Source organism: Malaclemys terrapin, chromosome 4 (assembly GCF_027887155.1).
Source record: "Malaclemys terrapin pileata isolate rMalTer1 chromosome 4, rMalTer1.hap1, whole genome shotgun sequence".
Lineage (NCBI taxonomy): Eukaryota > Metazoa > Chordata > Testudines > Emydidae > Malaclemys > Malaclemys terrapin.
In genome coordinates this window covers 126,235,556-126,260,347 of record NC_071508.1, presented here as the reverse complement: position 1 = coordinate 126,260,347, position 24,792 = coordinate 126,235,556, and the positions used below count along the sequence as shown (strand labels likewise).

The window sequence follows — 24,792 nt, the reverse complement described above, 5'->3', positions numbered from 1 at the left end:
TTGTTTATAATTGACACAGATGTAGAAATATAGTCATTTTATGGCAGAGAATGCGAAATGCCTTTTTATCAATTCCACTCCCCTCCCCCCCATTGTGGAATGGTGCCCAACGAAGGTGCGTAACTGCGAGCAGGCCTTGAGAGTGGGGGGGAGGGGGAAGAGAAGCATATTGAACATCACACATATACACTTATGGACTGGCCTAGCATTCCTTGATTACTCGCTAACATCAATGGGAATTCTTATATATACACAAGAAATGCCTAATCAAGTCCTTGATATACTGAAGTATGTCTGACACCTGAATCTTTACTAAGGTCCTCAGTGTATAACACATAAAGCTCCGAAAAATTCAGGAACAGGGAGGGAGTTTCAGGCAAAGAAATATGTTGTTCTACATTCTACAGATATTCTTTTTAGCAACTGGTATGCAGCCCCACCAGTCTAGTGCTGTTCGCTTGTGTATGAAACCTACCAGAAGCCTGATCCAGCCGTTGTTGAAATCAGAGGCAAAGTTCCCATTGACTCCAATGGGAATTGGATCTGGCCCTACAAGCAGAAGTCACTGAGATCAGAGATTACACCAAAAACAAGAAATGACTTATTTTTAAATTTCAAAAATAGCCACCAAAATTTTCAGCTTAAACTTGTTAGTCCTGTGGAAATGGCCCTAACATTGAATCACTTTGTATGATAGCACAGAGGAGACTTTCTGTTACTCTTACTATTGTCACATGACAGAGTCCCCTTCTTCTAAAACTAAACAAATAACTTCATAAGTATAAAGAAAACAGTAATATCCTGAAAGTTACAATCTGTCCCTCTCTGATTCAGCATTCAGTTTCTGCGTAGAGCCTTTCCCCAGCTCCATCCCTCCACCTACATTCCTGATTACTGATTAAAGAACCACTACACCTATTCTTGCAGAGACAACAGTGAACATTGTCACAAAAAAGCAGGAAACACATGCCAAGAGAAGCATCATAGAGAATGAATGAGACAAACATTTTCACCAAAAAAAAAAAAAAATCAATGTGTAATTCATGCTAAGGATAATGACTGGACATGATATTTATTAAATGTTAATAAACACAGCCAGTGAATCCTGCTGTTGCTTGTCTTGTTGCCTGTCTTTTTAAAATTCTGGTTATTAATTTGCTTAGTCAGATTTAGTATTTTTTATGGAGGTGGCATTTATTTATAGACCGTAATTGCAGGGGGGGGTTTCTTCCTGTGTGTTTGTACAGTGCCTACCATGGTGGGGCTCCAATCTCAGTTGGTGCTAGTGTTATACAAGTAATTAATAATAATAATAATTGTGGTTCACTGTGCTGAGGACGAGACTAGAAGCTAGAAGCTCCCTGAGTTTTTAATCACAGATATACCACTGAGTCAGCGGTTATACTTGGGCCAGTCACTCAGGCCTTGTCTACACTACGAGAGTAGTTCGATTTTACTTAAATCGAATTTTTGGAATCGATATTGCAAAGTCGAACGTGTGTGTCCACACTAAGGACAGTAATTCGACTTTGTGAGTCCACACTAATGGGGAAAGCGTCGACATTGGAAGCTGTGCACTGTGGGCAGCTATCCCACAGTTCCCGGAGTCCCCGCTGCCCATTGGAATTCTGGGTGGAGCCGCAAATGCCTTCTGGGTAAAAAAAAATGTGTCCAGGGTGCTTTTGGGTAACTGTCGTCATCCGTCCATCACTCCCGCCCTCCCTCCCTGAAAGCGCCGGCGGGAAATCAGTTCGCGCACTTTTCTAGTCAGTGACAGCGCGGACGCCACAGCACTGCGAGCATGGAGCACACTGCGACCATCGCTGCAGTTGTGGCCGCTCTCAACGCCTCGCAGCTTATCATACACCTTTCCCTGAGGCAGATGCAGATAAGTCAGGCAAGGAGGCTACGTCACCGCGGTGATGGCCTGAAGTCTGAGAGTAGCACAGACCTCTCAGAAAGCAGGGGACCCAGCGCCGAGGACATCACGGTCGCAATGGGTCATGTTGATGCCGTGGAACGGCGATTCTGGGCACGGGAAACAAGCACTGAGTGGTGGGACCGCATAGTGCTGCAGGTCTGGGATGAATCCCAGTGGCTGCGAAACTTTCGCATGCGGAAGGGAACTTTCCTGGAACTTTGTGAGTTGCTGTCCCCTGCCCTGAAGCGCAATGACACCCGGATGCGAGTAGCCCTGACTGTCCAGAAGCGAGTGGCCATAGCCCTCTGGAAGCTTGCAACGCCAGACAGCTACCGGTCAGTCGCGAACCAGTTTGGGGTGGGCAAATCTACTGTGGGGGTTGTTGTGATGCAAGTAGCCAAGGCAATCGTTGATGTACTGCTGCCAAAGGTAGTGACCCTGGGAAACGTGGAGGCGATCATAGATGGCTTCGCAGCGATGGGATTCCCAAACTGCGGTGGGGCCATAGATGGAACTCACATCCCTATCCTGGCACCGGACCACCAGGCCAGCCAGTACATTAACAGAAAGGGCTACTTTTCCATGGTGCTGCAAGCACTGGTGGACCACAGGGGACGTTTTACCAACATCTACGTCGGATGGCCGGGCAAGATTCATGACGCTCGTGTTTTCAGGAACTCTGGTCTGTTTAGACGGCTGCAGAAAGGTATTTACTTCCCGGACCACAAAATAACTGTTGGGGATGTGGAGATGCCTATAGTCATCCTCGGGGACCCAGCCTACCCGCTAATGCCCTGGCTCATGAAGCCCTATACTGGCGCCCTGGACAGTGAAAAAGAACTCTTCAACTACCGGCTGAGCAAGTGCAGAATGGTGGTGGAGTGTGCTTTTGGCCGTCTCAAGGGGAGATGGAGAAGCTTGCTGACTTGCTGTGATCTCAGCGAAACCAATATCCCCATTGTTATAGCAGCTTGCTGTGTGCTCCACAATCTCTGTGAGAGCAAGGGGGAGACCTTTATGGCGGGGTGGGAGGTTGAGGAAAATAGCCTGGCTTCTGATTACGCACAGCCAGACAGCCGGGCGATTAGAAGAGACCAGCGGGATGCGCTGTGCATCCAGGAGGCTTTGAAAGCTAGGTTCCTGAGTGAGCAGGGTAACCTGTGACTGTAAAGTTTATGTACAGAGAAGCCGAACCTGCCCCCGTTTCTTTACCCAGTTAATGTTGACTATCCTCTCCAGTTACATACCCCCTTCTCCCCCCCTTCCAACACACGTTTCGAAATAAAATCAGTTCTACTTTGTTAATGAACACCGTTTTCTTTACTACTGTTTTCGCGGGAATTTTTTAAAACTGGGACGCGGATTGTGGTGCGGAGCGGGTGTAGTGTAGTGACGCAAAGAAAGCTTCTAAACTCAAGGATTGACAGGATCCGCTGTGGTGGGCTGGTTCTTTCAACGGAGCCTGTCACCCCTCCTGATCGGGACTGTGTGTATGGGGGGCTATGTGACTTTGTGGCAGGGGGAGGACGGTTACAGATCTCCTGCTGTGTGGCTCTGTGATCCTGCATAAGGACCGCCGCTTAAGATCTGTAACTGCCCTCCCCCGCCACAAAGTCACAGAGCAACCCACCCCCCACTACAGAACATGAAAACCACCTCCCAGACTGACCAGGGCAACTAGTCACTGCACTGTGTATGTGCCCTGCTGCTGTACCTGCCCCCGCCTATGTACCCTGCCAAAGGTGACTGTCCTGTCCAATTACCATCCCCCTTTCCCCCCCTCCTCCAAAAGAACATGATGGAAACATTAGTTAACAGAAACATATTTTTTATTATCAACTACACATGGAACTGGGAGGTGAAACTTGGACGGGGGCTTGTGTCAGGCGGGAAGGAAAGAACTTGTCAAATTTTGGGGAATGAGAGCCTTCTGCTACTAGAGCTCTCTGCAGGGGTGGAGTGAGAGTTTGCGTGGACTCTGCTGCCTCTCCTTCTGTGCACTTTGGGTGAGGGGGGTATGGGACTTGGTGGCGGGGGAGGGCGGTTAGAGATGGACTGCAGTGGGGCTCTGTCCTCCTGCCTCCGTTCCTGCAGAACATCCACAAGGCGCCGGAGCGTGTCCGTTTGCTCCCTCAGTAGTCCAAGCAGGGTTTGAGTCGCCTGCTGGTCTTCCTGCCGCCACCTCTCCTCCCGATCCATGTTTGCTTGCTGCATTTGGGACAAGTTCTCCCGCCACTGGGTCTGCTGTGCTGCCTGGGCTCGGGAGCAGGCCATAAGCTCTGAGAACATGTCCTCCCGTGTCCTCTTCTTCCTATGCCTAATCCTCGCTAGCCTCTGGGAGTGTGATGCCAGGCTAGGTTGTGAGACAGTCGCAGATGGGGCTGTGGGAATGGGAAAAAGGGAGTGAATTCCTCAGAAAGATAAATGTAGTTGTGAACAAAGAACATAGTCTTTCTCTGTGAACAAGACCATGCACAGCACCTATCACATGCGCACTCAGCACAAGGTCGAATTCTCGGCCTTCGCATTCAGTGCCTGGGGTCTTGCACAGCACATTTGAGAAGCGTGTCAGGACAACGGAATTTCTGTTGCAGGCAGACATGGTAAGCCGTAGACTCGTGGCAGCTTAAAACTTTAATATTAGCAATGGCCTCATTTCACATTGAAATCAATGTCGGTCCCTGCTGCCAGCAATCCGGCAAGCAGGAACTCTGCTCCTGTCCCACACCCTCGCGGCTGTCCCCGGGAACGATCCCTTTCGGCTGCCCCTCTCCCGCCTCCACCGCGTGGCTGCAAACCAGCGGTTACAGTTCTGTAAAGGAACGGTAAAGCAGTCCCAACACTAACATTCCCCTACCTCATTCAAAGCAGGTCACCATGAGCGACATCACCCTCATGAGGATCTCTGACAGCGAGAAAGAGAGAATGCTCCGGGAAAGCCTCCAAAGACCAGGGCCGTATGCCGCCCTGCTGTGCAGAGCAATGATTCCCGAGAACTTGCTTGTCTCGTGGCGCGGCAACGTGTCGTACTACGGAGGACCCAATAAGGCCGCTCTCCCCAGGAACCTAATGCAACGGATTTCCAATTACCTCCAGGAGAGCATCCTCGAGATGTCACAGGAGGATTTCTGCTCCATCCCCGGACATATAGACCGCATTTTACTCTAGCTGCTGTAGCAGTGACTAAACAGTAGAGCGGCTTGGGCAGGACAATCATGCAAAACTGGACATTGCTAGATTTTGTTTTCAATAGTTGCACTGCCCATGACTGAACCGTTAAGCGCCTAGGGCAAACTAATTATGAGAAACCCATTTTTTTAATTGTTAATATTCCTGTTCTGTTAAAAATAAATGTTTAGATGTTTACAACACTTACTGGCTGATCCTTCCCCAGATTCTGTGTCCGGGGTAACGGCTGGGGACGGTTGGTAGGGGATCTCTGTAAGGGTGATGAAGAGATCCTGGCTGTCGGGGAAATCAGCGTTGTGAGTGCTGTCGACTGCCTCGTCCACCTCTTCTCCTTCCTCATCTTCCCCGTCCGCTAACATGTCCGAGGATCCGGCCGTGGACAATATCCCATCCTCAGAGTCCACGGTCACTGGTGGGGTAGTGGTGGCGGCCGCACCTAGGATGGAATGCAGTGCCTCGTAGAAACGGGATGTCTGGGGATGGGATCCGGAGCGTCCGTTTGCCTCTTTGGTCTTCTGGTAGCCTTGTCTCAGCTCCTTGATTTTCACGCGGCACTGCGTTGCATCCCGGCTGTATCCTCTCTCTGACATGTCTTTAGAGATCTTCTCGTAGATCTTTGCATTCCGTTTCTTGGAGCGCAGCTCGGAAAGCACGGACTCATCACCCCACACAGCGATGAGATCCAAGACTTCCCGATCAGTCCATGCTGGGGCCCTCTTTCTATTCTGAGATTGCACGGCCATCACTGCTGGAGAGCTCTGCATCATTGCCAGTGCTGCTGAGCTCGCCACAATGTCCAGACAGGAAATGAGATTCAAACTGGCCAGACAGGAAAAGGAATTCAAATTCAAATTTTCCCGGGGCTTTTCCTGTGTGGCTGTTCAGAGCATCCGAGCTCGTACTGCTGTCCAGAGTGTCAACAGAGTGGTGCACTGTGGGATAGCTCCCGGAGCTATTAGCGTCGATTTCCATCCACACCTAGCCTAATTCGACATGGCCATGTCGAATTTAGCGCTACTCCCCTCGTCGGGGAGGAGTACAGAAGTCGAATTAAAGAGACCTCTATATCGAACTAAATACCTTCGCGGTGTGGACGGGTGCAGGGTTAATTCGATGTAACAGCGCTAACTTCGACATAAACGCCTAGTGTAGACCAGGCCTCAGTAAAACTCCCACTGAAGTCCAACCCAGCAGTTTTAAATCCATGCATATAAAGCCTGAAGAGGGAATAGCTGGTTTCCTAGTCCACAGGCTCCCTGTCCACAGACAGAGAGAAGGTGGGAGATTGAATTTCTTCCCTCAACCTACTTTGTTCTCCATGTGAAGCTCAACAGCACGAGTCAGCTAGAGATACATGCCAACTACTGAAAATCAAAGGCATTATGATTAAAACCTACTTAGAAAGTTCCTTCACACTGGGAACATCATGGCTTGATATGTTACTTTAAACCGGAAGCATTGCAATGAGCATCAAGTTGTATAGAGTGATTAACTTTTGAGGTAAACCTTTTTGTATAGGCAAAAACAGTCATTTGTAGGGACAAGCTGTTTTGACAACATTCTTCTCTAGCAGAAAATAGCAGGCTTCCTCTTATAGCACAGACTAACTCTAACATAAATCTACATCCAGTTTTTATTATGTACTATGGGAAAGAAATAGCATTGCTGCTTATTTGCACTGCATCTGCTATAGATAAACTAAGGAGTTAGAGCCAGATCCTCAGCTGGTATAAGCTGGCATAACTCCACTGAAGCCAACAGAGCTATGTCAGTGAACAACTCGCAACATCTTGTCCCCTACTGGAGAAAGAGCCATCAAGTGATGCAGGGTCTGACCCTTTATCAGGATACTTAGCATTTTTACAAGCATTAACTGACTAAGCCTCAGTTTGGGACAGGTCATTAAGATTTATTAGCCCCATTTTATAGATGAGGAAACTGACTCACATAGAGGTTGGTAGCCTGACTTTCAGAAATGCCGAGTACCTCAGCTCTTATAAAGGTAACTTATAAGCAGAGGAGGGACATGGAATTCATCCTGCTACCTCCAGGCCATGGGAAAGAAAACTGTGCTAGAATTGCAGTTGCTGAACCACCAAGATCTCTATTCAGGGAATTTGGGCCACTGGGACTACATAAGTGCAGATCCAGTCTATCCTAACTGTGCCAATTCAGAGTAGTGTGGAAACCACCACCATGGCACACAGGGTACGGAAGCCTTCACATGCAGGATGGTCTGCCTACCACACACGCAGGCCCCCCCCCCCCACACACACACAATTCCACAATAGGGCTTAAGTGAAAGGAGCTTTGCATGGTTCCTCTGTACCCGGGTGAATTTCACTCCAACTGAATCAGTCAAATACAGGTGTTCAAGACATCTCTGCTCATTACACTGCTCCACTTCTATATTTTCATTGTTAAAATTAATAGCAATCATCTTACACGAAATATACTGGCCTAAATGCTGTTCTCTGTGCACAGGTGCAACACCACTGAAGTCAATGAGGACTTTAATTAGTCCACTGTATGCTAAAATGCACTACAGAATTAATCACAGGGGGGAAAATTCCTTTTGGGAAAGGAAACCAGCTAATAATACAATGCATAGCCATATACAGGATTTTTGGTACCTCATAAGTAGGATCAGACGGGACTGACCAAGTCTACTTCCATAAGCTCAACTGCACTAAGTCACTAACACTATTCATCCTATGGGGTGTTTCCAATGACAAGATATCCTGTAGTGCTCTAAGCATGTGTTATAACACATGTCAAAGAAGCTGTTAAAAATTTCATATTAAGAAGTAACAATACTTTATAATGGTTCCAAAGGAGCAGTTACAATGTACACTGTCAAATGTTGCTGAGTTTAAAGAATGCATCCATCTGTACGAAGCCATAGTGCACTTTGATGCAATGCCCACCCTTTAATATGGCGTGTCCTAGCCTTGGAAACATCGGTGCATGGAAACAAAATAGAAAGGACAGCAGTGGAATGGATGACCTTTTGGCTACTGTTTTGATCTTCAGTATATGGGGATAGGGAACAGGATGTGTTTCTTTTTAGCATCATGGAAGCAACAGTATAATAAAGTTCAAGCTAAGTATTCCATTAAAAGCCATTATTTCTAGTATTTTTTAACAAATGCTCTCAAAATCTCCTACTGCACAGAGCTACTCTGAAATCTTGAACAAAATCTATTAATTGTTTTTTGATTTAGGTACACATGAAAAAATACATTGTCTTGACATTTGCATTCCACAAACTTAAATGTGGTTTTGTTTTCAAGCATCAAACTTGGTCCTGATACAATTTTTCATCAGGGATAGTTTCTGATACTTTTACTCTGGGTTAGTAGCACTTTACTCCACGAACAGTCCAACTGATTTTTATGGGATGACTTATGAAATAAGGTTCTACTGAATCTGATTTAAAGTGTCAGGAGTCTTAAGAATGCACAATACATCATTTTCTTTACTGACTTAGGCATGCATCAAGTTATAGAGGCACAGGGCAAGTGGGGCACTTTATCCCAGGCCCGGGCCCCACGAGCCCTGGCCAAGAATCCCTTTCCTGGCTAAAGGCACCTTTTTACTTACCCGGCGGCGGTCTGTGTCTTTGGAGGCATTTCAGCGGGGGGGGCCCTTCAGTTACTCTGGGTCTTCAGTGGCATTTTGGCAGCTGGTCCTTCAGTGCTGCCGAAGACGCGGAGCAACTGAAGGACCCGCCGCCGCCACCACCGCAGACTCAGAGCTCCGCCTGGTGAGTATGTCCGCTCCCCCGCTTTGCCCCAGGCCCCCCTGCATCCTCCGGGTAGCCCTGTAGAGGCATGATTTACTTTTACAAAGTTCATGCTGGTGTGGCCCCCTCTCATATCAGACTCATCTATGTGCTTTGTCTTTAAGGAGTAATCCTGTGACAGGTATTTCTCCATCCTGCTCTGTGGTAAAGATTAATACATCATTTAACGTCTCTACAACCTTTTATTATCTAAAAGTCCACTAACTTTTCTACAGGCCTCTTAACTACTGATCTTCTTAATTAAGATCTTATTATTTGTCTTGATTGTCTGGTTGTTCTTCAGATTTCTTCTTCTTATCCCACAGTCACTTAACATCCACCTTGTACCTCAACTGCTCAACTTTGGTCCTATTTCCATCAACTGGGCTGAATGTTAATACTTAGCACTTTTATAGAACTTTACATCCAAGGACTTCTGAAAATTTTACTAAATTTAACTGGATAGGTCTTTCGTAACTCCTTTTAGGGTAATTATAGTAAGTCTTATTATCTCCATTTTACAGATGGGGAAACTGAGGCAATATTAAGTGACTGGCCCAAGGTGACGTGGCATGGCACTATTCAAGGTGAGAATAGAATACCAGTATCCTTATTTTCAGCCCTGAGCTCCATGCATTAAACACAGAGAATAATATTTTGGATCAAATATCTCTGCTCTGCTAAATAATCAGACTTTTAAAAGGAGCATTCTGGATTCAGACATTCTTTTATATTCTCTTCCACAGTAAACTAATTAGGAATGGCAAAAGAGTGTGATTGTCCTGTCAGTGCATGTTTCCATAGCTCTACTTAATACTTCTCAGGAACAAAATACTCACATACATTCAGTGTGTGTGATTTCCAGCTAGAAAGTTACTTTTAATTAACTTTCCCCCTCCTAATTCATTCATGTCTAGGTAATGTGGATAAGAATAACATTCTCCTTCTTCTGTAGCTAAGTCACACATGGAGCTGTATCCCCATTCACTCAGGTTGGCACATGCCTTTATGCTTTCAGGGATATATGGCTGTGGAATTATTTCCAAAACTCTGACATATTTACAGAGAACTTTTCCCACCATAGATAAAATATTTTTATTGTATGGTATTAAGATGACAAAGTGTTTTTTCTTCAGTCTCTGATGTATTTTTGCTATCAAGTTGTTTTTAGTCACACCATTTATTTTTTTCCTTTTGATAAAGGAAAAAAAAATCTGAAAGATTACTTTGGATAGAGGAGTCTCAATGAGGTTATTAAAAACATCTCTTATTTGTCATATTCTCCGTGCCACCATTTTGTGCACAAGTACTGTATTAATAATGTCCTGTACAAATTCCTGATAATAAATGGGCAGGCTTTTCATTTCACAACTGGATGTTTCTCCTCTCTCTCTCCCCCACATAGCCTCCCCCCCCCCATACTGATAAAGCCCACATAGGATTTTTCTATTTGCAAATTCTCCACTGAATCTAGGACCTAACTCCCATATATAGTAAATCAATTACAGAATTAGCATTTATATTTAAAAGGAATGCTTTAGGAGAGATCTAAAATACCTGGGACATATTTATTCCAACACTACAAGTATATATCAGCAATTCCCTTTCATATCTGCTACCTAAAAAAACCCACTAAAATTATTAATCTAAAAGTCTGAATGCAAATCATTGAGAGGAAAATTAATGAAAGGAGGGGTGGTCTTGTGGTGATACTTCCTTTCTCTCACCCTTTGTTTGTCTTGTCTATTTAAGACTGTAAATTCTTTGCTGCAGGGACTGTTTCTTACTGTGTGTTTGTAGCGCTCCTAGCACAAGGGGGTCCTACACGTGATTGGAGACTCTAGGCACTACTATAATAAAAATAATTAATGGTAACAATAATGTATGTCTCCCTCAGACCTAAAATAGATATTGGCTGCTATTCAGTATCATTAATATTTCTTTAATGCAGATGATGTACTCAGTGGTGTACAATACAAAAAGCTAAAGACAATCCTTCCCTGCAAAGAACTCTTTGTCCTGATTTGGGACAAACACGTTCAAATACTGTAATTTACGGTGGGATGAAAATTACAGTTTTCTAATCCAGAGGTTGGGATAACTTTGCGTGGATATTTTTTCCTGTTCATACAAAAGTAAGTCATAGCCTCATTATTTTTTGTTGGCTTTGTGGAAGAAATAGCTTTTTAGAGGGACTTAAATGACGACTGTGGGGGTGACCTGGTCTGGGAAAGACATTCCATACATAGAAATCGGATATGTGTTCTATTATTAAGTATATACCTCTTGAATATAACAGATGCAGTAAGTATACAAAATAGTTCCAACATATGGATCACAGCTCCATTAATGCAGGGTCCAATGAGTAATCCCATGAAAGTCCATGGAATCAATTACATGCATAGGTACTAATTGAAGTTGTCTTTGCAGAATCAAACCCATATTGTTTAAGATTGTAGATTTCATCAACTTTAGAATACATAGTAAGATGGTGAGCTAAATACAGCCCCTGTGCAACGGCCTTAAAGTAAATGGATGAAATGGCACTGTAGACATGGCACTGTAGACAGTGTGTTCTAAATCTCAGTAACAAACACCAACTGATAGCAGAACTTCAGAAAAAATGACTGAAGATTTCAGTATTATGTATAAAAGCTTCTGTGTCAAAGTAGTGTATGTCCTTACAACTACAAATACAATATGATCAAACCTAGTCTTGTTAATTATATGTCTTATCGTTATTTTAGGAATAAAAAAAAAATAGTCCCGCTAAAGTGTTGACATTTGGTATATAATACATTTTAAAGGTTGATTTCCGCATATAGTCTAACATTTGATTTTCTCCCCAAATTTTTACAGCATAACTGAATACCAACTTTTTATTGTACTCTTTGTATTCTGGAAATGTCCCACTCCTTGCCAGTTAGAACCAAGTAATAATTGTTTTATAATAATTATACTAACAATACATATTCCTATAAGCATGTAAAATAAAATGTGAAAAAGTATATGCTCTGTTTAATATATGTGTTTCAATGCACATACTTATTCTGTATGCAACTATAATTATAATTATTGTTATATTTCCATACCCTACAGATAAAATATATGCAAGGGTCTAGTGAACAACTAATTATTAAATATAAATAAGATATTAATACATTTAACTTACTGGAAAACATATAGAACCGACTTATGTTTAATAATGCCATGTTCTTATACAGATCTCAGGTACAACTTTTAATAGGTGCACTTTTTCTTGATGGACTGCAGTGGAAATCCATAATAATCCTCACTAATATCTTCAGTAGTATCACGACAATAAATAAGGCAGTTAATTATTCAAATAAGAAAACTTTTTTTGCTCATAATTCTAGACCAAGAATAAGAGGAAATTTTATTGAATACAATCAGTGCTTCATTGAAAAAAGAAAGCTGAAAATCTTTGAAAAATCTGTTTATGTGGGCAAAAGAATGACTTTGTTAAGAACTGAAACTCAAATTATGCCCAAAGCTTAATAATTCTGTTGCCATGACAAACAAAAGAGCCTGATATTACAAAACCTTTACTGATTTACTCACAAGTTGTCCCATTGATTACAACTGAATTACTGACATGAGTAAGAATTTGTAAGATTAGACCCATATTTAGAGTCCAATACTGCAACCTTTCTTCACATGAGTAGTTAGAGGGGCTACTTATGTAAATAAGAACTTCTTGCCAGAGTGAGGATTGCAAGACAGAGCATAGCAGTTGCATTTTTCCCATTTTAAATGATTTCTTAGTTATGACCCCTGTTCTCAGTACATTTTAAATAGAAAAATATAGGAAAATCTACTTCATTGTATGTGCATATTTGGAGCCCAACCCTTGCTTCTGTAATCAATGTAAGTTCTCTTGAGTACTGTCAGACTTCAGGAATGTGCTCTGATGATCTGGGCTACCTCCAGTTGTGAAAATTTAAATGAGTGATAGTTGCAGGGTCTCTCTGAAACAAACCTTGTAAAATTCTTCATCATAAAAGAGTGAGGTGTGTTAAGATCTGCCTTAAAATTTGATCCAAAATGAGAAGGGTGCCGTCCTCTGTACTGGTGAGACTTAGCAAATCTGTCAGATTTTTAAGTCTTCAGCCTTGTTCATAACTATCCTGGCATCACTTGGCCTAGGCTGGATCTTTGGAGCCTTTCTGACTTTTAGAGCTGTTGCTAGGAAACCATCACCCTCCATTCCAGTTATATTGTTGAGTCACATGAAATCTGCCAAGCACATCCACATCCACCTACTCCCATTGAAATCAAGGTTGTTGTTTTTTCTTTTGCCATTGATTTAAACGAGAGCAGCCTGAGATCCTTTTTACAGTTCCCTTCTCCAGATGTGGCCACTCCGTCTTTCCCAAACCTCAGTGGCCAACCAGTGTGGAGAAGGACAGAGCATGTTCCCTACTCACACAACATCCTTCAGGGAAATAACATGCCCATGAGTACTTTCACCTCTTAATCTTGTCCTGATTTTCAGAACGAAGATCCAAGGGAATTGTGTTTTATGAAGAACTGAACTGCACTTCCCTTCCCAGGGATTGTGATTTCTGCTCTGCTTGGTGATTTCCTGACTTTAGCATTATTAGCAGGTCAAATAGCTGATCAGTAACACCACATGCAGTCCTCTAAAGATCCACCTAATGATCTCAAAGCACTTTACAATTGAAGATGAACTAAGCCTCATAACAGCCTCGTAAGAAGTAATGTACCCATTTGCAATCAGTGTCAACAATTTCATTAACACATGACAAAAATAATTTCCTATGAAACAATTTGCACATAGAGCTTTTCTATGAATTAATTTTACAACAGTAATTTTATAGCACTAGTCAAGCTACTTATTTCTAACCTTATGAAATGTTTAAAAGCACAGCATTTCCATACACTCCATATGTTAATCCCAGCATCTGTGTATGCACAATTGTGCACTTTACATTTCTTTGCCCACAGGGAATAAAATGAGGAGAATCTATCATCCCTACAATCTTGCATTTAAAAAATGGCATTTGTTTCAAAACCCTGCTATAGCTTTTACTTACTTAACTAATACTTGTTAGAAACTGGTCATATAGTTGTGTTTTGGGTTTTTTTTCCCTTTTAACCTCCTGTTTTTGTCTTCTGTCAGTACTGTATGGTCAAACACAGCTGAAGTACTGGAAAGATATGGCATATTTCACCCTGCACAAACACCCCCACACCCTTGGAAAAATGTCAAGAAAGACTCTTAAATGGCAACTTTAGTCTGGAAATTTTTACAAACAAACAAATCTCTTGAAACCCATTTCAATGCACAATTGACAACACACACACACTTGGACATAAGAAAGAAAACGTCAGTGAGAACTGCAGTAGTGAGCAGGATTCCTACTCCTGAAAATAACCAGGTTATAAAACATTCTTTTTTTCCTTTTGTTTTTAACTCTCAGCATACCAAGAGTGTTACTGATAAGGAAGGAAAAGGCCTTACCATGCAGTGCATCAGGAGGAGAAGAGAAGCACAGAGCATGCTGCAGAGATTAAGCTCAGCATGGCGTTCAGATATCCTTTGGAATTGAAGAAGATTGTCCAACCCATTCTTCTTAATAAAGCGGACAAGTTTTCTCTAGGCTTGAATTTTTCACCAGAAGTCAGATCCTTAAAGTGCATTATATTTTCTTCTTCGGGAGATGTATTTCCTCCAGTTAAGTTTCAGCGCAGCAATGCCATTTCCAATCAGCTCTGAGAAGTTCTTCATTCCCAGATATGTGGTGTCAGAGGGACTCCAAAGAAAAAGGGGGAGGGAAAGAAAGAAAACACCTTACTGAAGCCCTGAAATTACTATGCAAAGAAAAAATAATGTATTCTCGCCCTCTCTATATATATGTTTCACAGTAAGCAATATGATCTATTTGATCTCTTCATGTAGGGAGAGCTGGTTACTGTATAATAAACCAAACCAATCAAAACCAAACTTTCCTGATTCCCACATGGTGCATATTCATTATTGCTGCACTACCAAACAACCCTTGTAATCTTAAGGAATCTTTGAAACCATCTTACCAAGACATCAGCCACCCGTTTTCTTTCCCAACTAGCGTGGGTATTAGAAATTCTATTTGGAGAATTCTTGGCAAAAATAAAGAAGTAAATAAAGGAATGCATTAAGTATAAAAGCAAAGCCCCTAAAGATGAGGAGAGTTTAGGAGATATCATGCCTGAAGTTCCATGGGCATCTATATACTAAATCACTGTAGGGAATAGGGTGACCAGATAGCCAGTGTAAAAAACCAGGACAGGGGGTGAGAGGTAATAGGAGCCTATATAAGAAAAAGCCACCAAAATTGGGACTGTCCCTATAAAATCGGGACATCTGGTCAACCTAGTAGGGAAAAGAGAACGGATAAAGGACAATGGCTAAGGGGTTATGGGGTGGAGGGGGTTGAGTGGGATCCTGAACCACCCTGAGCCTCCCATCTTCTCGTTGGCAGCAGCTTGGGCTTCCCCTGTACCTTCTGCAAAGCATATTAATTGATTGTAGTTGCTGGGCAACTAACTCTGGGGAGTCACACTGATACCTTCACCACAGCCTCAGCAGTAGCAGCACCGAGAAGACGAAGATCCAGAGGTTTTGGTTTCTGTCTCTCTCCTACTTCCACCTCTCCGCACTTGTATGTTCAGTTGCCCTGCAGGAAACCTTGGCAAATTTTTCCACTGGAAAGGAAAAAGCCCACATTAATGCAGGGGGGAGAGGATGTGGGTTGCCACTTGCCCTCCTTCCTTTCATGCTGCACTGACAGGACTCAGATGAATAGCCCTGCTTCATGCTGACAGTGATGTTGCTGCTGCTGCAAAAGGGGATTCCTCTGGCTCTACAGCCCCCAGGGGAGCTGCACTGGACAGGGGCACTCTAGGTCAGGAGGGCTGGCTTGGCAAAGGAAAACCGATCCATGCACAGGGAGAAATGGATGAACTGGGGTGGGAGGGACAAAGGAGCAGCTAAATTACAGCACTCCATTGAAAAGCAAAGCCGAATTAATCCTCTGGCTCTATATGCATGTTGCAAAACATTTAGTTAAAGCAATGAAACTTTCATCATTATAGTTGCATGCAGGTTCAAAATATGCTCTACTATTGACCATCCACCAAGCAGTGACTGCTGAGGCCATGCTCTTGCAATCACATTCATTGGACTTCATTGTAATTTCCAATCACTGGTACCATATGTACATTTACACCACGCTTCACAAACACAGAGTAAGACACATTCTTTGACCAGAAGAGCTTGTAAATTAAGATAGAGTTTGCAGTTCTCTGGATGTATTTCCAACAGTTTGCATTTCAGAGCTATCCAACTTAATTCCATCACTGGTTTATTCGATCTTCTGGTTAATTTGATCAAAATTTCATGAGCTAACTCACTTGTAGTTTTTAAAACAACACAAATGCTTTCCCAATAATTTTTGAGCATTAAGCCAGCAGTACTGGATAATTCAATGACGAGCTATAGGAAGTTGCCATTTAGGGGGCATTCCAGCAGCTGCTCCTTTGGAAGAATTACCATTGTTGTCAATGTGGCGGCAGGATTGGGTCCTTAATAAGGAAGGCCAAAATTCTGCATGAGACTGAAGAGTATGAGATAGAAGGGACAGCAATACTAGGGTGACAAGTACTTCCACTGTCTGAGTAAGGACTGAGAAAACACGAAATGGCCTCATGACTTGGCCCACTCTTACAGGCATTGTAAGCCCCATCAAATCCTATACCAGATGTGTTACGTGTGATGGTTATCAAAGATATAAACTAGATCAGCTATTTATTTCAGTTAAAGTGACACAATTAGGAAGAGCAGGGTCTTAAGTACAAAATGAATATGCAGCCGCATAAATGGACACATAAAACTCCCTTTTGAAAAGCTACCACATATATCCTGTTTTGTGCTGCATAAAGTGCCGACTACTTGGTGGAGAGGGGACAAGGCCACACTATGGAGAACAGTGAGGTTTGTGCTAGTGGACTGGGGGAGGTGGATCCTCTGTTATGCTGGGCCTTGATGTATTACTTTGTGAGTTTTTCCATGCCTCTTAGCATTCTCCCTGCCTGTCTCTGAACCCACCCTGTTTCAGCTTTTGAAATGGGGTAACCAGAACTGAACACAGTGTTCCGCCTAAGGGCCACTGATTTATATAATCAATTCCACATTATTCATTTGTCACGGCACCTCTTCTTTTGACATCTCAATTTCTGATAGTACCTCATCTTTATTACCAGATAAGAGTAAGTCTGACAGCATAGATATTCTGTGGTGGTGATTGAAGCAAATAATTCATTAACTTTTTCTGAAACTTCCGTATGTTCTTAAATTGCTCCCTGGCCTTTACCCCCTGATATATATACCCACACCAATGAAAGTGCTACAGTGCTATAGGGCAGTGGTTTTCCATCTACTGCCCAAGGTTCTCTTTCTGGTCATCCAAAAGATCATAAGAATATACAAAAAGTGTAGTGGGAAAGGAAGTAGGGTTGGTAGCGTGTGCATATAGGGGTGCATGTGTATGAATTGAGAGGGGAAAGGGGGTTTCATGAGATAATATCTCTCCTACAAAATGATCCACAGAATGGAAGAGCATGAGAACCAGGGAAAACCATTAGATCCATTGCCAGTCAGGGATGCGATTGTGCTGATCCTGCTTAGCATGCCACTTGCTTTTCTGAAAGAAACCGAAAGTTTATACAGACGGAAGAGAGGAGGCGATGGAGAAGTAATGGCAGAGCGCGAGAGAAAAAAGGAAACTGATCTTTATTGTGAGCTTGTATAATGATTTATGAAGTTCCAGAGAGGACCTCATGCTAAAGTCTCAAAACTACAGACTGGGCAAATAGTACATTGTCAGGTTGAAAAATATAGAATTGTATAAGGAGGAGGAGAAAACATGTGCCATGGGGTCTGGGAAATCCTAAAGATTTCAACCCAGGGAACAGACACAGCTGGGGAGGTCTCCCAGAGTATTTTGTGCACATAAATCATTGAGCTTGCATGAAAGTAACTCAATATATACAGAGTATATAATAGTTCTTGGCAATAGCTATTAGTTATCAGTCGTGATTGCTCTATTATCGTTTCATCACACATTTGTTACCCAGTTACATTATGAATTTAACTGTTTTTATTGCAGACAGCAAGGCCTTTGGGAAGAATGGCAATATGCTGCAGGTATTTCTATATACTTTACATTGTATTTTATTTCTATACTGTGAAATCCATTCTTTTTATAGGAAGCTGGGTTCAAGTGGAATGTATGCTAGCTCTCTGCACAGAGGCAAATTTCATCAACGGTGCCAAGGAAGGGCAGCAGAAGGACAAAGCAATGCAATGAAATAACTATAAATGGAAACAAGGGCAACAACTGGTGATTCCAACTGGGCATGCAAGAATTGGGAGACTTCAGATTATAAGAAAAAAAAACTCAGTGAGGAAAGACAAGAGGTGTTAATGTTTGTATAACATTTAGAAAATGCAAAGCACTACAGATAAAATGTAACCCCATGCAAAGGGCTAGCACAACCACTTAAGTTCCACTTCAGCCCTCAAAAAAGTGCTGCATAGGTCTTGAATGTCACTGGATATAAATGCTACGTATTATTATGCATTGAGAAGCTCTGGTAAAGTATATGCTTCATTTCCTATTCCACTTTCTTTTAGTTTATCTTTCCCCGCACTTTCTATCCTTTCAATATTATCATTACTATCCCCTTACTTTTGTTCTAACAGTTATCTTTACTGGGTCCCCATCCCCAGAGGGATACAATTTCACTCCAGATTTCCTCCAAGCAGCATGCCAGTGGCACTCATGCATAATATGATTCGAGTGGCAGGAGAAAGCTGAGCATAGTAACCCCTAGCCGCTCCTCCAATTCCATCCACTTCCCTGCCACATTCTTGCTTGACCCTACCAGCAGTTCCTAGAATGCTAAAAGATCAACCTTAATTCGAACTATTATCAAATTTAAATACATTAAAGAGACCATTTCATCACCACTTGTAAATTAGTCTTGCCAAAATAGTTGTCATTTCTCACTCCCTGAATTTCCTGTTTAAAAACAATATAATTTGCAGAATATTTCAAAGGGTGTGTAGAGTGCATGGAAATCATTAGGTATTAAATAATATGTTCAATTTACAATACATGTTGAATTTTAACTAAGAGTATGTGAAATAAGTAATCCATACATCAGAAGAAGTTGTCTGGAAATATTTCTAACTTTGACCTTTCAATATCCCATATCTCTATTACTATTCTGTCTATTGCAGTAAAACCAACCAAATTTATTTGTTGCCTTTTTAGTTTAAATACTGTCTAAGATATTTGAGTTTCAGTGATTTCATTTGAAGACTGCAATCAGCAATTAACAGGAAAATCTCTGACCATGTGAAAAAGTACAGTTACTTTTTTTTAAATCTTCAGAATATATGGAAAAAATATACATGTATAGTCATATTTACCTGTGTAATATATTGTTTTCACAACAATCTAAAGAATAACTGACTTTGTTTTGAATATATGTTCAATAAAATATTACATTATACCTCTAAATTTAACAAAAATAATAAAAGATTTTTACAAAGCAAGTACTAAATAAATTAGCACATTATTATTGTAGTTCTTCTTATCTGTATCTGCATTCCATATGGTAACAGGTTAGATTCTTCTTTCATTTAGCCAGTGCACAAGAAGATTGATGTAGTTACATCAGGGAAAAACTGGCGCAAGTTAGAGGAGAATCAGGCTGGTAAAATGCAAAGCATTATGAATTGGTTGTAGTTTCCCTGTCTACTTTTAGATCCATGCTCTTGTTTCCTTTAAGTAAATGTTATTGCACTGGAACTTGAAAAGTAACTTGTATAATAAAAGATTTAAACAAAAAAAAGTCTCCAGCTCATGCTGTAAATTGATGGGTTTACTTTTACCTTTGCCACTTCAATCTAAAATATAGTTGTAATGGGTCTGATTCTAATCTTACTTACATTGACTTTACACTGGTGTAACTCCATTGACTTGGGTGAACTCATTTGGGACTTACACCGGAGAAACTGGAAGCAGAACCAGGCTTCTTGGGCTACATTCTACTCTCACTTAAACTAGTATAAAACCGCAATTTTCCCATTGCTTTAAAGAAGATACTCCAGATTTGCGCTGGTGTGACTGAGAGCAGAATTTAGCATATTATACAGTAACTGTATCCCAGCACACAGATAGCAGAATATCTAACTAGTGTTACAGGCACATTGCTGCAGTAAATACATATAATGAATGTTTTTTTCTTTGAAAAGAAAATCCTTGTTTCAAAAACACTTCCAAAACACATCAGTGGAATACTGCTAACACCTCAATTGCAATTCCAGCAGATTTAAAAGTGACATCTTGTGCTAAAATGCAATTTATTTAACAAGAGAAAGATTAATTTTATCTTTCTAGGTCAGCAGCGCCGAATCAAACTTCTGCATCAAAAGGAGGGGTCTGACACTGCTTCCATTGAAGTCAGCAGCAAAACTCCATTTGACTTCTAGATTTGGGCCCTCTTTTATTATTAGTTGTATTCTTTTTCATACCAAACTGGTTGGCATATTACACCAAATGAAGAAAGAGTGAGTAATGCATTTCATGTTGCTTACATAAAATGGTCCAATTTGTATGTTAAAACACCATAGGAGTTTAAGATACCATTCTTTGAATGGCCTAAGAGATGTAATGATGTATTTGCACATTCTCTATAGCTGAAGCTCATCAGAAAAAAACCGTAATCTTGCTGTACAGCTGTGTAATAAGACAGGACATGCAATGCATGAATTCACTGAATCTCAAGGGCGCTCCTGTGCCTGAAATCCTTTCCTACAGAAGCATATTCACAGTATGTAAAGAAAAGCGCTCAAGTAAGCTAAGCAGAGCAACAGTTATTGCTGCTGAATAAATATGCACATTATTTCTGAATTGGCAATATACCCATTGGGCAAAAAACATTACAGTATGTTAAAGAAGGATTACACCGGCATCAGCTAAATTAGTCCTATTAAAGTTTAGTTACGCTCTCTTGTGTGTATTAAATGATATTACTGCTTAATAACATAAGCATAAAAGACCGGCAAAAAGTGTTTCTTTTTCATATTCATTTATAAGCAATAGCAGTCTTTTGAAAAAAAAGGGGAAATTTCCTTCACTGGGGTATCCCCCAAGTATTGGGATAAGTAAAAGAAAATTATATATTCATATCATTCACTTAAGTGGAATTTTCATTGATAAACTGGGACCTCAATACTAGTACTTTTGATTGCTGCTTTATAAATTCTTTGGAGGGCTGAATACCTCATGTTAGCCAAGGTACTCCCTAAAGATTATTAAATACTTTGAAGACAGGGGGAAGTGTATTGCAGGAAAATGGTACTAGAAAAAAAAGTGCACTTTGAGAGATTCGATATAAGAATTTTTTTAAAGTATCTGTTCTCATCATTGCTATTAAATGTACTATTCCTTTCCAAAATTCCCTTTTCAAGACCAAAAAACAAAAAACAAAAAAACCAACCCACCACAGCTCTAGTCTATTTCTTTTGCTTCATAAGAGCAAGCCTCATCAAGCAATTAGTTAATGCCTGCAGAATTGTTTTCTGCCAAGAGTGACGGTACCCTTATGAGCATTCCTCTGCTGAAAGTCATCAAAATAAATCCTCCATCACTAAACTTTATAGCAAATACACTTGAGTTGTTGTGAAAATTGACTTGAGTCCTTTGTTTGTCTCTTCTGAGACCATGCTGTTTATCAGTCCACAGATGAATATTTGCAAAGATATACAAATGAATAATGAGCAGGGATTCACAGCGGCCCACTCAGAGTCAACAAACAAACAAAAAACACTCCCATGACACTTAACAGTTTCCTTTCTTTTTTTAAAAGGACAAGAAAGAAGAAAAAAATACACACCTATTTTCTGACTATTCTCTTTTGCCTTCTTTTCAGTCTGAGTCCTTTAGTGTCTCTCTGTCTTTAATTATTTAACCACAGTGTATGCACATCTTAAATCCTTTCTGTTTTAATATCTCAATCCCTTTCATGGATTAATCTACAGTTGAGATTTTAATGAGAGCTATTTCTCATGCTCTTCTGCTAAATTATTATACAGGGGAGAAAGTGATAATAGTCCTGTCTTCTGTCAATTATACATCTAATTATTCATAGATTTTTATGTATAATTGTTCTCTGCCAGCATGCTTGGTTTTAATTATCCTAGCCAAATTGCAAAACACAGTTTAAATTAATTGCTTTCTGCAAACAAGCATAATTACTGCCTTTTAAAAAGTATGAATATTAATAATGCAACCCAATACTGCCTTGTTTAGTATATCTTCCTGCAAAAAGAAATCCATCTTAAGACATTCCCCATTAATAACAATAATTGCTTTAAAAGCTAGCAAATATTCTCAGATGACAGGGAAACCATGTTAATTGCATGTTAACCAAGCAATTGATTTATGGTCAAAGAGATATATATTTTAAACATGATAACCGTATCTTTTCTGTTAAAAGCCAAGAAACTGTATGTCTCACCTTTAGAAGAGCTTCAGTGACAATATTTAAAGAGAACAGCTGACCTTTCAAGGAAGAAAAAAAAATTATCTTTCTTGGTTACATTCCCAATAAAGGGCTAGGAAACTCCTTGCTTACTATAATATTTCTGCAAGCTGAAACATGATACAAGATGCAGAACTTCTATCAAATTTAAAGTGACAAGAAAGTTCAGTTTAGAAAACAGTTTACTCAGAAGAGCTATTCAATCAAAAGCATCTGAAGAGAAGGTTTAACAGAAAGCCACATCTACATAGGTTATTAATTCTATCAAATGATTAACATTGTTTTAATTAGAGTAACAAACTGTGTGGTAAACAGCTAGGAAGGTCCAATCTACAAGCAGAAATGTGATGAAAAAAGATTTAGGCACAGATTTAGATTAACAGCTAACACTACTTCAAGTACAACTACCTGTTATAATATACAAAAGCATGCAGGTCTTTAATACCTTTATCAGTTAGGAGTTTCTTTTAATATTCTTGAATATGGAAGACAATGTAGCAAAATAAATTGTATAACCTATAGGGAGTGGATTTATAACCTGACCAACAGAAGATGACAACATGTAAAGTACTGCTGCATATTTAAGCATTCGAATAATACACAATCTGCGTCCATATCAGACACATTTTTCCACTCAAACTCACACACTAAAACAGAAGCCTCTAAAACTTACCTATTTGTTTTATATGAGATGAAAACATTTAAGACAGCGAAGTTTTCAGGGCTTTCCCTATCATGGCAGTCAGCTACTGGAATTTAGCTTACATGGAAATAATTACATTCTTCCATCTCTTATCTTCTTCTGTAGATGAAAGCTGTTGAGGATGCCTGCAGCCTTGTTAGAATATTATTGTAATCCATTCAAGCTTCTGGAGATTGCTCAGGTAACCAAGACAAAATACCTACATCGTCATCAGGCTCAGGAGCAGCTTAGCATTTTCCTTGCAGTTTGTCTCTTCTTTTTTCAATACTGTATTTTAAAAATACTTCAAAACTGGATGTCGTACAGGCTTTGCTATTTACACAGCACTCTGTGCTGCTTGACTTGAATAGAAAGAAGAGAGTAAATGAAAGTGAATGCTACAGAAATGAAAATGCTTTTACATGTTTAGCCTTTCCCAGATGACAGAGTGATCATTTTAGGAGCAGAAGGCAGTTTAAAAAGATGATTCAAATGGCTAGAGAAGCAGTAAGGAATGAAGATACAAGTAGCAGCCCAGGAAGCAGCAGGCAAGGATGGGTGTCTTGTGATTGCTTTGAGTTAATACTCCTCAGGGGGAGATGAAAAAAAAGCACAAATACAGCAAAATGTGTCTTACAAAGTAAAAATCTGTTGGATACGCCAGGCTCTTCTGGCCAAGTACAGTATATGTACTTACTCAGTTAATTCTAGCATTATAGCCAGTGTGCAAAGAATTCTATTAAATTATCAGCTTTGCTCTTGTTGCAAATACCATAGGTAGAAAGAGAGAGACAAGGAAAAGTCAGGCTTTATATAACATACTGGGCTTGATCCTGCTCCCATCAAAGTCAATGAGAGTTTGGTCACCCCCTTGCAATATAAAGGGGATTATGGCATTTTGTAAGACTATTGAATAGAAAGGTTTGAATGGATCTAAATTACACGTGCCTGATTTCCTATAACATTGACCGTCTCTGGACCAGGTAGAGTGAGGTGCTGAGCACTCTCAACTGCCACCAAAGGCAATGAGAGTTCAGGGAACACTGCATCTCGGAGGTCTGAATCCTTAATTTTCCCTCCAGTTAACGTGCATTCCTACATTTAGTTATAGTGTCAAAATAATGGCACTAGAGCTATGGCTGAGGAAAACCTTTCCTATGAGCACCTGTTATCAGGTGCTTATAACTATCAGAACAAAATTATCTTTGGAGCTGAAATGTCCCAGGGTTGTTCTCACCCTAAAGGTGAGGGTGGTTTTTTTTTGTTTTTAAAGTTTGGTAAAATTCCACTTGTCTAATTGTAAGTCATCCAAACATGACAAAAAGATGACTTTTTCATGCTTTAAAAAATTGTCCAGGTGCCTCTTTCAACCATGGATAACCCCACAAATTTGACTTCCATATCACCCTTTTAGTGTTGTTTTCCAAAATCTGCCAAATGGAGAGTTGTGGAGCTAATCATCCCTCGCCTGTCACAAAACATTCTGTGGGTTCCACAAATTTAGTGGGGACGAGACGAGGTGAGGCAATGCTAAGGAACAGATGCTGTATCCAGCAGCATCTCTGGGAAGTAGCTGAA

At 40.9% G+C, this 24,792-nt stretch overlaps 1 protein-coding gene across 7 annotated transcripts in view; it reads right to left on the bottom strand.

The window, feature by feature from the left end:
• The window catches only part of LOC128836629 (protein TUNAR), a 41,562-nt gene extending 17,788 nt beyond the window's left edge, over positions 1-23,774 (bottom strand). Inside the window, exons 1-5 of one of the 7 annotated variants that reach the window (XR_008444814.1) lie at positions 23,206-23,251; positions 22,509-22,552; positions 15,488-15,623; positions 14,401-14,692; positions 3,804-4,302 (exon numbers count right to left, since the gene is read on the bottom strand). Coding sequence is in view for 2 of the 7 variants with exons in the window: in XM_054027078.1 (XP_053883053.1) it covers positions 22,509-22,552; positions 23,206-23,233 (72 nt within the window). In the remaining 5 variants the exon portion in view is untranslated. Of the gene's footprint in view, positions 1-3,803; positions 4,303-14,400; positions 14,693-15,487; positions 15,724-22,508; positions 22,553-23,205 lie in introns of those variants that run through there. The other 6 variants (XM_054027079.1, XR_008444816.1, XM_054027080.1 and 3 more) reach the window with 6 other exon arrangements.
• Positions 23,775-24,792: the final 1,018 nt, after the last annotated feature.